The 13,063-nt window shown below is 38.1% G+C and overlaps 1 protein-coding gene across 1 annotated transcript in view; it reads right to left on the bottom strand.

Annotated features, from left to right (window-relative positions):
• The window catches only part of GPC6 (glypican 6), a 1,343,320-nt gene that overhangs the window by 113,975 nt on the left and 1,216,282 nt on the right, over nt 1-13,063 (bottom strand). Inside the window, exon 5 of the mRNA XM_012647356.1 lies at nt 5,384-5,514. Coding sequence (XP_012502810.1) covers nt 5,384-5,514 — 131 coding nt within the window. The remainder of the gene's footprint in view (nt 1-5,383; nt 5,515-13,063) is intronic.

Here is a 13,063-nt window from a genome sequence, read left to right as displayed (position 1 = left end):
ACTGAAGGCCGTCCTGCTCTTCTGTGATGGGTTCTACCCTCGCCTGTAGTAAGTATTAATTGAATGGATGGTTTCAATTGGAATTTAATAAGTCTTCCTTCTTAATTTAGATTATATCTGACAAACCAATCTTTTCCTAGATTAGGTTTGAAATTATTCCTAATATAGTTAAATGAGATCTAGTGAGATCAGTTTTATCTTCCCTTATAGGACAGGAAGGAGATTATCAACACTTCTGAAATTCAAAGGCAGAGATACAGTGAGTTTTTTTCCTCCCTTCCCTTGGTAAATTTCCACAAACCTGCAAAGCTTGCAACTGCTTTGGTTTGGTTGGGTAACGAGGTGATGGAATAATGAGGGCTCCTCCCTGTCTTTGATGAAGATTGTGAAGTTGGTGAACGTAACACACTTGGTTGGGGCTTGAAAGACTAACAACTTATGTTTTTCATCAATAGGTTCCCCGCAGTAAGTTGCAGGCAACAGTGCTCCCTTTCATGGCTGGCTTCTCCCTTGCTGAAATATCTATCTGGTCCTGGTGGGAAGACACTGAGGAAACAGTGTGGCATGCTGGGGAAATCTTTGCCTTTGGATCAAAAAGATCTGCGCTCCAATCCCAGCTCTGCCACTTGTTTGTTGTATGACCTCAGGCTGGCTACTTACTCTCTAAATTTAACATTCCTTACTGATATAACAAAGAAATGAATGCTTTACAAAATTGCAGTGAGGATTCAAGAGAAAGAAAAAAGAAAGCAAGCAAGGAAGCAAGCAAGCAAGCAACTAGGAAAAGACTGACACAAGAGCAAGGACTCTGGCTTCATCCTCTACTATATTCCTCGTGTCTGATACGTGGTAGGGTGTTTGTTGAATGGATGTAGTAGTTGTTCAACAAATGGCAACCACAACTGTCACTGTTATTAGGCAATTCTTTGCCCAAAAAGGAGCCAAAAAAATTGTAATATGCTATTGTTCCCAGTCTTTAAGAATGTGTGTATATTAGTATATTATATATATATATATAAAATATTGTACAAAGGGTATACAAATCTAGAGTTTGAAATGAGTGTCATAATGTTATTATCAAAATATTATAACTTGGTGTAGCCAATGTATTTTTTGAAAGGAATGTCAATGTGCCTCACCCCCAATAGCTCCCTTGTGGACTAAAAATAAGAGAGAAAAAGGAATCTGACAATACCTATAAAAATAGATCTGAGACAAGATTGGAGCACGAACATATATGGTGAGACTAAATCTTTTCATTAGTCCACAAATCCCACTAATTCATGATCTCAATTATTAGGTAGAAAGAGATTAGCTGTTCCTTCCTCTAGACACGATGAGAGCATTCGGGAAAAGGAATTTTATATCTGAAACTGTGGTGTGTTCATCTTTGTCCTTCAGATTTAGAGAAAAAAGAATTTTATAACTTGCACTATGAGAACTCTAGGAAGGGCTGGAAGCAATGAATGATTAGGCTGGATAAGAGAAATATTTAATTGGAATTTCTCATGTTGGGAAGTACTAGGTATAATTATAAAGGGAATCAGAAAGACAGCTTGAGTCCTGCCTCTGCCACCTCTTTTTCCTTACCTTGTCATACAGGTTTTACTGAAGGCTAATGAACTTTCTCTTAATAATTGATCTATTCAGCAAATATTTACTGAACTCTGCCCTGTGTGAGACTAACTCGGTAGGCACTGCCATCATTATAAAGTAGCAATTGGCTCCATGGGCTTTGGAATCAGACACTTCTACCCTTTGCACCAGGAGACCTTGGTAAATTGCTTGAGTTTTTTAAGTCTTGGTTTCTTTATTTGCAAAATAGGGAAAAAGATCTATCTTGTCACAAGCATTGTTATAAATATCACATAATAAAAACCACATAAAACACTTAGTACAGTCCCTGGCAATAAGCGCTCAACGAATATGAGTTGGCAGTTGTAAGTACTGTTACTTTTCTGAAAGAAGCTCTGGGAATGACTTCTAACATTAACTGCTTTAATAAAATAAATGATTTTTTTTTTTTTTTATTTCAGCAAATTATGGGTGTACATATGTTTAGGTTACGTGTGTTGACCTTGGTTCCCCCCTCCAAAAATAAATGATTTTCAAAGGCAAAGTTGTCAATCATGTCCTATAGTAAAAAGCCATTTTAATTTGTAAGCTTTACTACTCTCAGGATGTCTGGCCCTCCGTGATAGCTTCTGACCTCACCCAAAGCTCACCTAATCAGAAGTTAACATTATTTCTGGTTTGGCAAATGCTTGTCCAGCCTAAGTCTAGAAATCCATAACTTCTGATTTGATGAAACTGTTTATCAACAATGTCCAAGGGTTCCTTTAAAAAAGATAAATTCAACCATCCAGTTCTTTGCTAGAGTGTAGATTTTAGACTCTTGTTCATGCATAATTGCATGGATATGGCTTATATGGAAAATAAAACTATGTATTTCTAAATTTAAAGGAAATTCCATTCCCTTGATGAAATTAACACCTCTTTTCAGAACATATCTGTTCCACCAGCAAATCCTGTTGGTGTTTCCTGCTAAATTTATGTAAATTTCAACTACCTTTCCCTCTCCACCACATTAAAAGCTGGCTTTGGTCCTTCCCCCACACTGTCTTCCATCCAGCCTCCTGGCCTCCTGTCCCTTTTTGCTGAAGAGCCTGGCTGCCTTCTTCCCTCCATCCTCTTCTCTCTGTGCCAAGACTACCAGATACACTATTTTGTTTCTAGCTCACTGGACTTTTTTTGTACTATCATTTTATTATCCTTTATACTGTATTCCCTCATATGAGTGTACTCTTATTATATACACTATATTATTTCTACTCTTGACTTTAACATTTCTTACAAAGAAATGTGTCATCTTAAAGTACATTCTTTATTAACAGCAATACTATTATAACGGAGTTAGACAAATTCCACAAAAATGTCTCCTCCACATTCTAGTAATAAAAAGAGTCCATCAGTCCTCTTGAAGAATTTTTAATAGAATACTTGACTTGAACTACAGTTAATAACAAAGTATTTTATACTTAAAAATTGCTAAGAGTGGATTTTAAGTGTTCTCGCCACACAAAAAATGTTAAGTATGTCAGGTGTAATGCATTATGTTAATTAGCTTGATTTAGCCATTCCACAATGTATACACATTTCAAAGCATTATGTTGTATACCATCAATATATACGATTTTTATCTGTCAATTAAAAAATGAATTTTAAAGCGAAGATAATTTAATTAATTCACTTTTTGAAATGAAAAGCATCAAAGGTGGAAGAAGCTACGCATATCCTCAAGGAACTGAGAGAAAAGCCACGTGGGAAACCCAGTAAGCCAAGGGGCAAGTAGCATGAAACAAGATTGCACAGGTGGACAGGGGGCCAGGTGAGGTGAGACCTTGCAGGAGTTTAGATTCCATTCTAAGCGCAAAAGAAGGCACTGAAAACAAAGCAGGGGGCTCATAACATAGTTTATGTTTTAGAAATGCTTTGGTACTGGATGAAGGACAGATTTGAAGGGGTTCGAGAGTAGAAGCCAAGCCAGGAGACCGATTAGGAAGCCGTTGTCTTTAGAGGAACTAAGGTTCCTTGGAAAAAAGAATATCATAAATGATAGAAATGTCCTGTCAAAATATGACCAGGAACTGGGGGAGGAGAATCGTCTTCATATTACTGATTATTGACCGACATGATATTCTGTTTATTAATTTATATAATTGTTTATCTGTTCAGTATCTGTCTCTCCAGTTAGAAAGTAAGCATAATGAGGGTTAGGAACCGCGCCTTGGTCATTCCCGTATCTCCAGTACAGAACTGTGTCTGCCATGTGGATTCCGTATAAATATTTGCTGAATGAATGGACAGAAAATAAAAGAATACTTGAACATGGATGTGCACACACCAGTGGAAACAAACACCTACTTCTAAGAGATAGTGATGGTTTCAAGCCACAGATACTTTTGTCCACATGTTTTTTTCTGCCCTGTTCTCCAGAGCTGTTTTGAACATTAGCAACTTTAGCACCTGGTTACTCAAGCACTGCTGGGATATTTGGCCTCTCAAAACAACATTAATTGGTTTCCAGGCAATAGATTTGAGAGGAATAGATGATTGCTGTTTTTTCACAGGAAAGAAAATGGCCTTTCATGGAAACCCCAAGCGTGCTATTTCCACAACAGGTGATGGTAATTTGGAGCATCCTCTTTCACACAGGCTACCCTAAGCTCATTAAAACCCAGAAATAGGCCTAGGAAACTCTGGGCTCATCCATCTCCCAGGGAGAGAAAGGGACCCAGGCCAGATTCTTTCTTACCCTACTGCCTGCCTGCCTGCCAGTTCACCCTGAAAAGCCCAAATTAGCTTGATCTGTGCTTGGCCAAGGAGGACCAGTAGGCATGCACGGTTCTTTCCCTCTGCAATGTTTCCCCACCACCTGTCCCCTCCCCCTTCATTACATTTGAAATCTTTTTCACAGAGGATTTGAAAAATTGAAGAAAGCCAGTCATGCAACTCTTTGCCTGACATATTTTAGCGCAAATGACTTTCAATTAAAATGCAATCACTCAGTCACCAGGTTTAAAGGACTGATAGAGATTTGGCTAGTGTTTCATGACAAGGAGACTAGTAAAGAGAACAGAAGGGCATTGTGCAGACATCAGTGTGGGAGAAAAGGGCTGACGAAGGAAAAGACTGGAGACTCACTGCAAACTTCTCAGTCTTGCTGAAGGCGGGTCCTGTTTATCCTCAACTGGGCGGAGACAAATAAAAACTGTGCACCTGGTATTTGTGTTGTGCAGCTGTAAACTTAAGAGCTCCGTATCATATGATTTATGAAAATGTGCTACTTTTTTCTTTTTAATGTATGCTTGACTTCCTACAAGGGAGCGTTTTCCCCTGAAGATTCATTAATGGAGGTTACACCGTGGTCTTAAAAGGGAGTCCGGTGGGAAGTTTAATTATTTACAATTGAAAATATAGAACATATGCCTGGTCTGCACAGCTGAAGATACAATTAGAAGTTAGTAGAGAGAGAACAGGGTGAGGGCGTGCAGAAATTTCGAACGTTAAAAAGAAAATTCCCCCCAAATTGCTCACAAATGTGAAGGATTAGTCAACATACATGGGGCTCTCTGAAACTTTTTGGCAGCCCATAATTTCTTCGTTATTGAATAGTTGTGAGCTAAAAAATTGCTTCCCTTCTCAATTCCATTGTGTTAGACATTTTTAATGAAGTAGCAAATTTGTGGCTCAACAGGAAAAGCTCACTGACAGTGTATTAGAATTTATAATCCCAGCAGACATATCTAGTTACTTCACTTTTAGGTTACTGCACACCTGTATGATGTACATGTATTGGTAGATACATTACTGATGCAAATACCTTTGCAGACACCTGCATGCTGTTTTCTTGCATGTTCATAATGGCTTCAGAAATCTTGACGTCTATGGGGTCCATGACCGACTCAATGTTGAATGGCCCCTCCAGTCGCTCCGCCACCAAGAGCATTGCATCTGTTAAAATACAGGAACATGATTTATTTGTGAATTGGGAGCTCTGGCTCTTCACCAGTGATTAAACATTTTCAAAACAACTGGTTAAAAAACTGTGCATTCAATTTTTTTTATTTGCTTTTATACAGTCCAAAATGAAATAGATGACTAAAGCTTAAAATCATATTTTATTTCATTTGAGGATTCAAAATTATTTAGAACCAGGCCTGAAAATAAGAAAATTAGTCCAAATGCAGAGTGTTGGAAATATTTAATTATTTCACATGAAATAGAAACAATATTGGGTCCGAGATCAACCGCATTTAGAAAATGGGGTCTGACCTCCCTGTGTTGGAGTCTACAGGAAACTGAGAATCTTGGAGAAGAAATGCTGATTTGTAAATTTGGATGTACAAATGTCAAGACCCAACTCAAACATATCTATCTGTGTGAAGCATTTCTGGATCTCCTAAGAAGAACAGGCCTATCTCTACTTTAGGCTATCACTCTACCTAACATGCCGTTCTGGTTTTGAATTTCAACACCCCTTGGGAGACAGGGGAACTTCTATTACTTGGTTTTGTACATTCAGATCTATTACGGTACCCATCACATTGTAAGCTCTCAAAAATGTCTATATTGAACTGAACTGAGTATTGCTTGGGAAGATTTAGTTTTCTGTTGAAGACATCAGCTCCACTGAAAGTCTAGTAGCCATTGTGGCCTGGCCAAAAAGGACAAGTTTTTGGATTGCATCATAAGGACTTAACATAGAGTCACAGTTTAAAATTATGGGGTCAAAAACATCTTTGAGAAGGTTCTCTTACTTCTTGTTTAAATTAAAACACTCTCTCCTCTAGCAGAACTTCCCTTCTATAGGTAAGGCAAGAAGGTGTTTGATTTGTATCATAAAGTAGGGAAGTTTTTCCCTGGTGATTTCAGCTTTTCTGTTCCATGCTCCTCCCTGACCGTGGCACTAGCCTTGTAGGCTTCTGGGCCTGCAAACTCATCTCCCCCAACCATGATAAATGTGCCCATGGTAACCTTCTCTAAGTAGTTGCCTCCTGGGCCTTGGAAAAATGCAATCCTATTGATAACCTGGCACTATTAAACACGCAACCAAATGGTTACACTTATCCAAACTGCTTGCCTCTGTATTTCTGTTCTTTGTCTCAATTAATTTGCTTTGTTATATAAACTAATTTAAGATGATAAATTTGTGGTGTATATATAGATGTATATACCTATATTTATTTTTATTTTAATTTAGATTACCAGTCAGAATATGCTATTTTAAACTATTTGTTATCTGGTTTAGGCTATTGCTAATTAAAAAAAAACACAATATAAATAAAAATACTTCACTATATACAATTCAATTCTCCTTTGAAGACTCAAAAGCCAATATAAGTTGTCTCAAAAACCTCAGGATCATCATTAAGAGAAGTAGTGTGCATACAGCTAACCATACTGTATTATATACTTAAAAATTTGTTGAGAAAAAAAAATTGTTGAGGGTAAATTTCATGTTATTTGATTTTTTATAATAATAATAATAAGAGCAGTAATGACTACTGTGCTAATTAACTTCAGAAGTTCTTATTAATCAAAATACCTGTTGATAAATCATTAAATAGTATGAATGTACACAAATAAATTGAAACACTGTGTTCCTTTTACCAAAAAACCCACAAATTATTCAAATTCTTAGAAAAGCTTAGCTAAAATTGTGTGTGAAATATCTAGATAGAATAACATGGATGCACTGATGATATGTAAGTTTTTGTTAAGAATGGGAGGAAGGCTGACACAGGGATATAAATAGTGGGTTTGGGGGTTTTTATTTTCCTTACTACAAAGTTGTTTGTGAAAATAAATCAGTTGATAAGCCTACACAAAAACTCATATGTAGATGTCCACAAGTGGAAAAAAATTTTAAAACCAAAAATCCATGTATTCGTATGATATACTCATCCCCACCCCCAGCTCCCCATATTGTCCTAAATATGCATGACATGAAAGGAAGAGCAGCTTTTTAGAAAACTCCTCCAGTATTTTACATTTCCACTGTAAAGGGTCATGCTTATAGCAATTGCCTTTAGAGGTCAAGTTCAGACACATTACAAGGTAAGAAAGAAGTAGTGGAAGATCAGAGCTGTCCAGCCCTGGGACTCGGAACAGGGTTTTGATCAAATGGCAGCTCCTTCTTGGCCCCAGGCACCAGACATAGAGCAGTTCTGTGTGGTCTACTGAGCAACCACGTGCATCTTTGCTCGACTGGTTTGCTTCCCACCTACAGGGCAAGCCTGTCATGAGTCAAGCTCCCTGAGCTTAAGGAGAACCTTCTTTCTATCTTGGGGCTGAGAAAAGCCATGCCTAGGACACACCAGCCTCTCTCTCATCCCAAAGTGAAGAAAATACAAAATAATTTTGTGACATCAAGGCAGTAGTTGCTGTTTCTCTGAAATCAGTTAAGTCACAACAGGTCTATAGCTTACTCCAGAGGCTGCCATCCTGGGCTGTCTTAATTATCTCTGTGCCATTTCTATTTTGAAATATTTGGAACGTTATTTTTAACTCTGCTCTTGGAGCTGTTACCTCTTGCCAATTAAACCAGGACAGTTATAGTATGTCAGCTAATGATCAGCTGATCATTTCAGTGTCTATCTTCTGTGTCATCCAAATTGTGTTTCTCTTTAAACAAGATTGTTGCCTTGCTCAAGTGGTATATGTCATTTTTGTTTCTAAATGGAGAATAAAATCTAGATGGATTAGAAATAACTGAAATCTCAGCATATGATACCAATGCTCACAGAGAGACACTGACTGTGTGTTAGCATGCGGGGAAGTGTGTGGCAGCTCCACCAGGGGTGCCCCCCGCAAAGGCAAGAAGCCAGGATGCAGGTAAAGCAATGCCTCTGGGCCAAGGCATTCTGCTCTTGAAAGCATGGACTTTCTGGTGAGGAATGAGGGCTATGGATTCAGGTGTCTGTGTTTCAATCTAAGCCCCCACATTAAATGGCTGGGAGATAACATATGAGCCGCTTAATTCACAAAGTCCCATTTCTTCACTTATGAGATGGAGATTAAGACAATATCCACCTTATAGTGGTGGTATGAGCAATGAAATGATATAGTGCTCATAAAGTCACATGCACAATGCCTGGCATGTAATTACCTCTTAACAAAGTTTAACTTTTATAAGTCACCAACTCCAGGCACTGTAATTGGAAAGAGAGGACCAATATGCAAGATATTTTGGTGAAAATATTGGGAGCAATTGATGTGAGGAGTAAGGGAGTAAAAGGCACATGGATGACTTTAAGATGTATAGCTGGTGCTCCCTGGTGTGTCAAATCAATGTTTTGATGCCTTTCGATGGATGAGTTCATTACTGAGAGATAAGAAACTGCACTATTTTCTCATAATGTTCTATTTTACCAATTACAGATGATTATAAAGTCTTTGATCTGCTTCCAATTGAGAGGTGTGGTTTATGTCCCTTTGAATCTGGGTTGGCTCCGTGACTGCTGTGACTAATAGCATATAGTGGAAATGACACTGCCAGTTTTCAGAGCTAGTATTTAAGAGACCACTGCTTCTACTTTCTGTCTCTTGCAAGATTCTATTCTGAGATCACAGTGCTGGAGAGGCCACTTGTAGGTGACAGTCCCAGTTGGGCCCAGATTTCTAGCCCCCTCTGCCAAGGTGCCAGACATGAGCAAAGCTGTCTTGGATCTTCCAGATCAGTCTATCTGCCAGGTGACTGCCACCTAGTGACCCAAGTCAACACCATGTGGAGCAGAAGAATCAACCAGCTGAGCCTTGTCCAAATTCCTGATCCGCAGTGCTCTGATTTATAGTAGTATGGTTATTATTTTAAGCTGCTAAATTTAGGGATAATTTATTTTGGAGCAATAAAAAACTGGAGCAGCCATAGGGTAATATTTATAAAATACTCAGATAATTTTTCCTCTTTGTTTGACAGGGCTCAAATGTTCAGAATTCTATTCAATTACTATTAAACAAATTCAGCATTTATGATATACTCCCATGATTACAAACATTGGGACAGTCAAGAAAAAATAAAATATTGCCTTGAAGGGAACAAACAGAAAGAATTTGCTCTAAGTCTGTAGGGCATGACGGTACACCAAAGGCATGCCAGCTAGCTTCAGATTAGAAAACATGTGTGCCCTGGGATGTAAGCATGAGAGAGATACAGAATAGGGCTGGAATAAGGAAATGATTCTGGTTTTTTCCTAAATGTCGACTTTATGAAGAGTAAAGTTTCTGACACAGGGAGCTAGATGGTATCTCAGATCTCTAGATAGCATTGCCTTGAAAACTCTCTTACTGATGTTTTCAGTAAGGGGACTCTTGAATGTATATGTTTCTCTAGGATATAAATATTAAGTGTGACTTTGTATGAACATATATATTTTTAACTTACTTCCTAAGAGAGGGAGGTATAAAAGTAGAAATTATTTTGCTGAATGTCACTTACTTTAACCTGGAAGATAATGATTTTCAAAATGTGTTAGAGAAGGCAAGAAGAGAAAGTCTGTCTTTTCAAATGTGATATTATTTTGATTTTCCTAAGTAATTATAGAGTAGGGAAAAATCCTTGAAAAAATTTAAATCAAATAAGTTCAACTTAATTTAATAACTATTTGTTATATGCCAAAGAGGGTCACTGTGTCACTGTGAATTGGTGAGCGGTACAAAAGTAGTACCCCACATGGCGTTTAGAATCTTTTTGAAATGACACAGATGAAGCATATAAATATTAAAACTGTTTTTTCCTTCCTTTGAGGGAAATTTGAATTAAAATAATAATGTGTCATTTCAAAGTTCTCATTAAATCATCTAAATTTGTCCTTAATAATCTACTCTTTAAAAACTGACATCTATAAGCATAACCTACTGATTGTTGTATCAGAATTCTGTTGCATCCAACTTCACTCTTTTCTTTAGAAGCAATGCTCACCCACTCTTGTACATCTGCTGCCCTATTGTTTTAGCTTAACTGAGAAATGTTCCCCACTGAGAAGCATACAAAAGAATAAAAATATAAAGTAATTTTAAAAGCACTGTGGTAAATTCATTCATTGACACCCAGTTATTCATTAAAAGAAAAAGAAAAAAGCAGCTTTAGTGTTTATATAGAGACTGATTAATGCCCCTGGCATGGAGGTAATTAGGGGCCGTGCTGTCCCCCGTGGCTAACAAAAGTCGGGCATGCTGAATACACATGTCCTTTGCTTTCACCCAGTTCCATGAATTAAAATGCCCCTGAGATCTCGGGTGGAAATATGCTTCAGGAGAGGCCTGGAAAGAGAGCACGGCTAGTGGGGATTGAGGAGGACACAGTCGCAGCAGGCAGATCTGAATACCCAGAAGAGAGGGCAGATTTGAGAGCAGAGAAGTTGAACTTACCCAGGCAGCAAGTCCATGTCCCTTTTGGAGTTTTAAAAAATTTTTATTTTTGAGTTTTTAAATTATGTCTGGCTTTGCTGCTCTCTAATCTCTTCTCTGACATTGCCAGCAGAACTTGTCTTTTAAAAATGCAAATTTGATTGGGCTACTGCCCTGACCCAAAGGCATAAAGTCTGAACCTCTTAGCCTGGCATAAGAAAGGCCCTTGTAAGCTACTCGCTGCCTTCCAGCCTTGCCTAACACCACTCCTGGCACCTCGGCTCCCTAACCTGGGATTCTCCCCTTGGAGCTCAATCAAAAATCTCTAAATGACATTGAAGTTGTTACCCAACTCTCCCCACCATCCAATCCATCTTGAAACCAATGTCAGACAAATTTTTCTAAACACGGCCTTGTTATCATTCTACTTGCTCAAGAACTTCCAAGGATTCAAATTTAAAAAGAGATCCATGATCAGACTCCACCCCTGTCTTCTAGTTCATTTCTCACTACTCAACATGTCTTAGGGTTTCCTGCCGTCACAAATAATGCTGCAGTGAATACCCTTGTACATAATTCAATACATGTGCAAATAAATCTGCCGGATAAAGTCTTAGAAGTGAAACTGCTGGGTCAAAGATACGGGTGTATAAAATTCTGATAGTTTTGCCAAAGTCTTCTCCATCAAGTCGTACCTGTTTATGTTCCCACTAGCCATACATGACAGTGTCTGGTTCTCTAAGCCTCAAACTTCTTGATGTTGTTAAGATGAAACGTTTGGATCTTTGCCAATCAGATAGGGTAAGAAATTGGCATCTCAGTGTGGTTCTAACTTGAATTTCCCTCATTATAAGTAAAGTTGGGCATTTTTTAATATGCTTAAAAGCTATTATTTCTATTGCATTTTCTCTTCATATTCTTTGTCCTTTTATTTTTCTGTTGGATTATTGATTTTTTTTTCATTTTGATGTAAAGAAGTTTCTGTTTAAAAAGAATCAAGAAAGCCAGCCCTTTTGTGACATGAATTATCAATATTTTTCTCTAGTTGTTGTTGATCTTTTGACTTTATTTATGGAGAGTCTTGCTATGCAGAAATTTTTAAATTGTTACAGTCAAATTTACCAATCATTTTTTTGTTTTTGTTTTTGTTTTTGTTTTTATTTTGAGACAGAGTCTCACTCCGTTGCCTGGGCTAGAGTGCCGTGGTGTCAGCCTAGCTCACAGCAACCTCGAACTCCTGGGCTCAAGCAATCCTCCTGCCTCAGCCTCCCAAGTAGCTGGGACTACAGGTATGTGCCACCATGCCTGGCTAATTTTTTCTATATATTTTTAGCTGTCCAATTAATTCCTTTCTATTTTTTGGTAGAGACGGAGTCTCGCTCTTGCTCAGGCTGGTCTCGAACTTCTGACCTCAAACAATCCACCCACCTTGGCCTCCCAGAGTGCTAGGATTACAGGCGTGAGCCACCACGCCCGGCCTCCAGTCATTTGTTTATATATTCTTGGTCTTGTGCATACTTACACAGGCCTTCTCCCTTCCAAGTTAATCTCTATGACCTAATCTATTACTATTCACATTTTTACTCACTGGCCTCCTTAAATATAGGCCAGACACTCTCCTGACCTGCCCCAGGGCCTCTGCACTTGCTATTTCTTTTTTCTGGAATACTCTCCCCCCACATATGGACATAATTCACTCTTTTATTTTCTTTAGGTTTCTACCTAAAAGACACTTCTCAGAAAAGCTTTCTCTAACTACCCTACAAACTCTCAGTCACTCTTCCCCTATTACTTGATTCTTTATAGCACTTATCATTTGCTGACTTATTATAAATATATTTTCTATTATCCTTCTTTTTCTAAATTTTATTAATTATATACTTTTCATGAGGGCAGGGGCTTCATTTGTTTTGTTCGCTGTTGTCATCCCAATCCCTAGAGCAAAACTTGGATCCTAAGGTGTTTTCAATAAACATTTGTTAAATGAATTGTTGGAATAAATTTTTAAAATCTTCCTATATTTTCTTCTAGTAACTTCACAAAAATGAACTTGCTACCTTCTCCTCTATCCCGAAACTCCCCCTCCTGACTCCCCAGCCATGCACACCATCGCAAATGCCCACAAAACTTTATTAGCACTGGCCTGTAGGAT

Source organism: Propithecus coquereli, unplaced genomic scaffold (assembly GCF_000956105.1).
Source record: "Propithecus coquereli isolate 6110/MARCELLA unplaced genomic scaffold, Pcoq_1.0 Scaffold262, whole genome shotgun sequence".
Taxonomy (NCBI): Eukaryota; Metazoa; Chordata; class Mammalia; order Primates; family Indriidae; genus Propithecus; species Propithecus coquereli.
The sequence above is the reverse complement of the archived record's forward strand: the minus strand, read 5'-3'. Positions and strand labels throughout refer to the sequence as shown.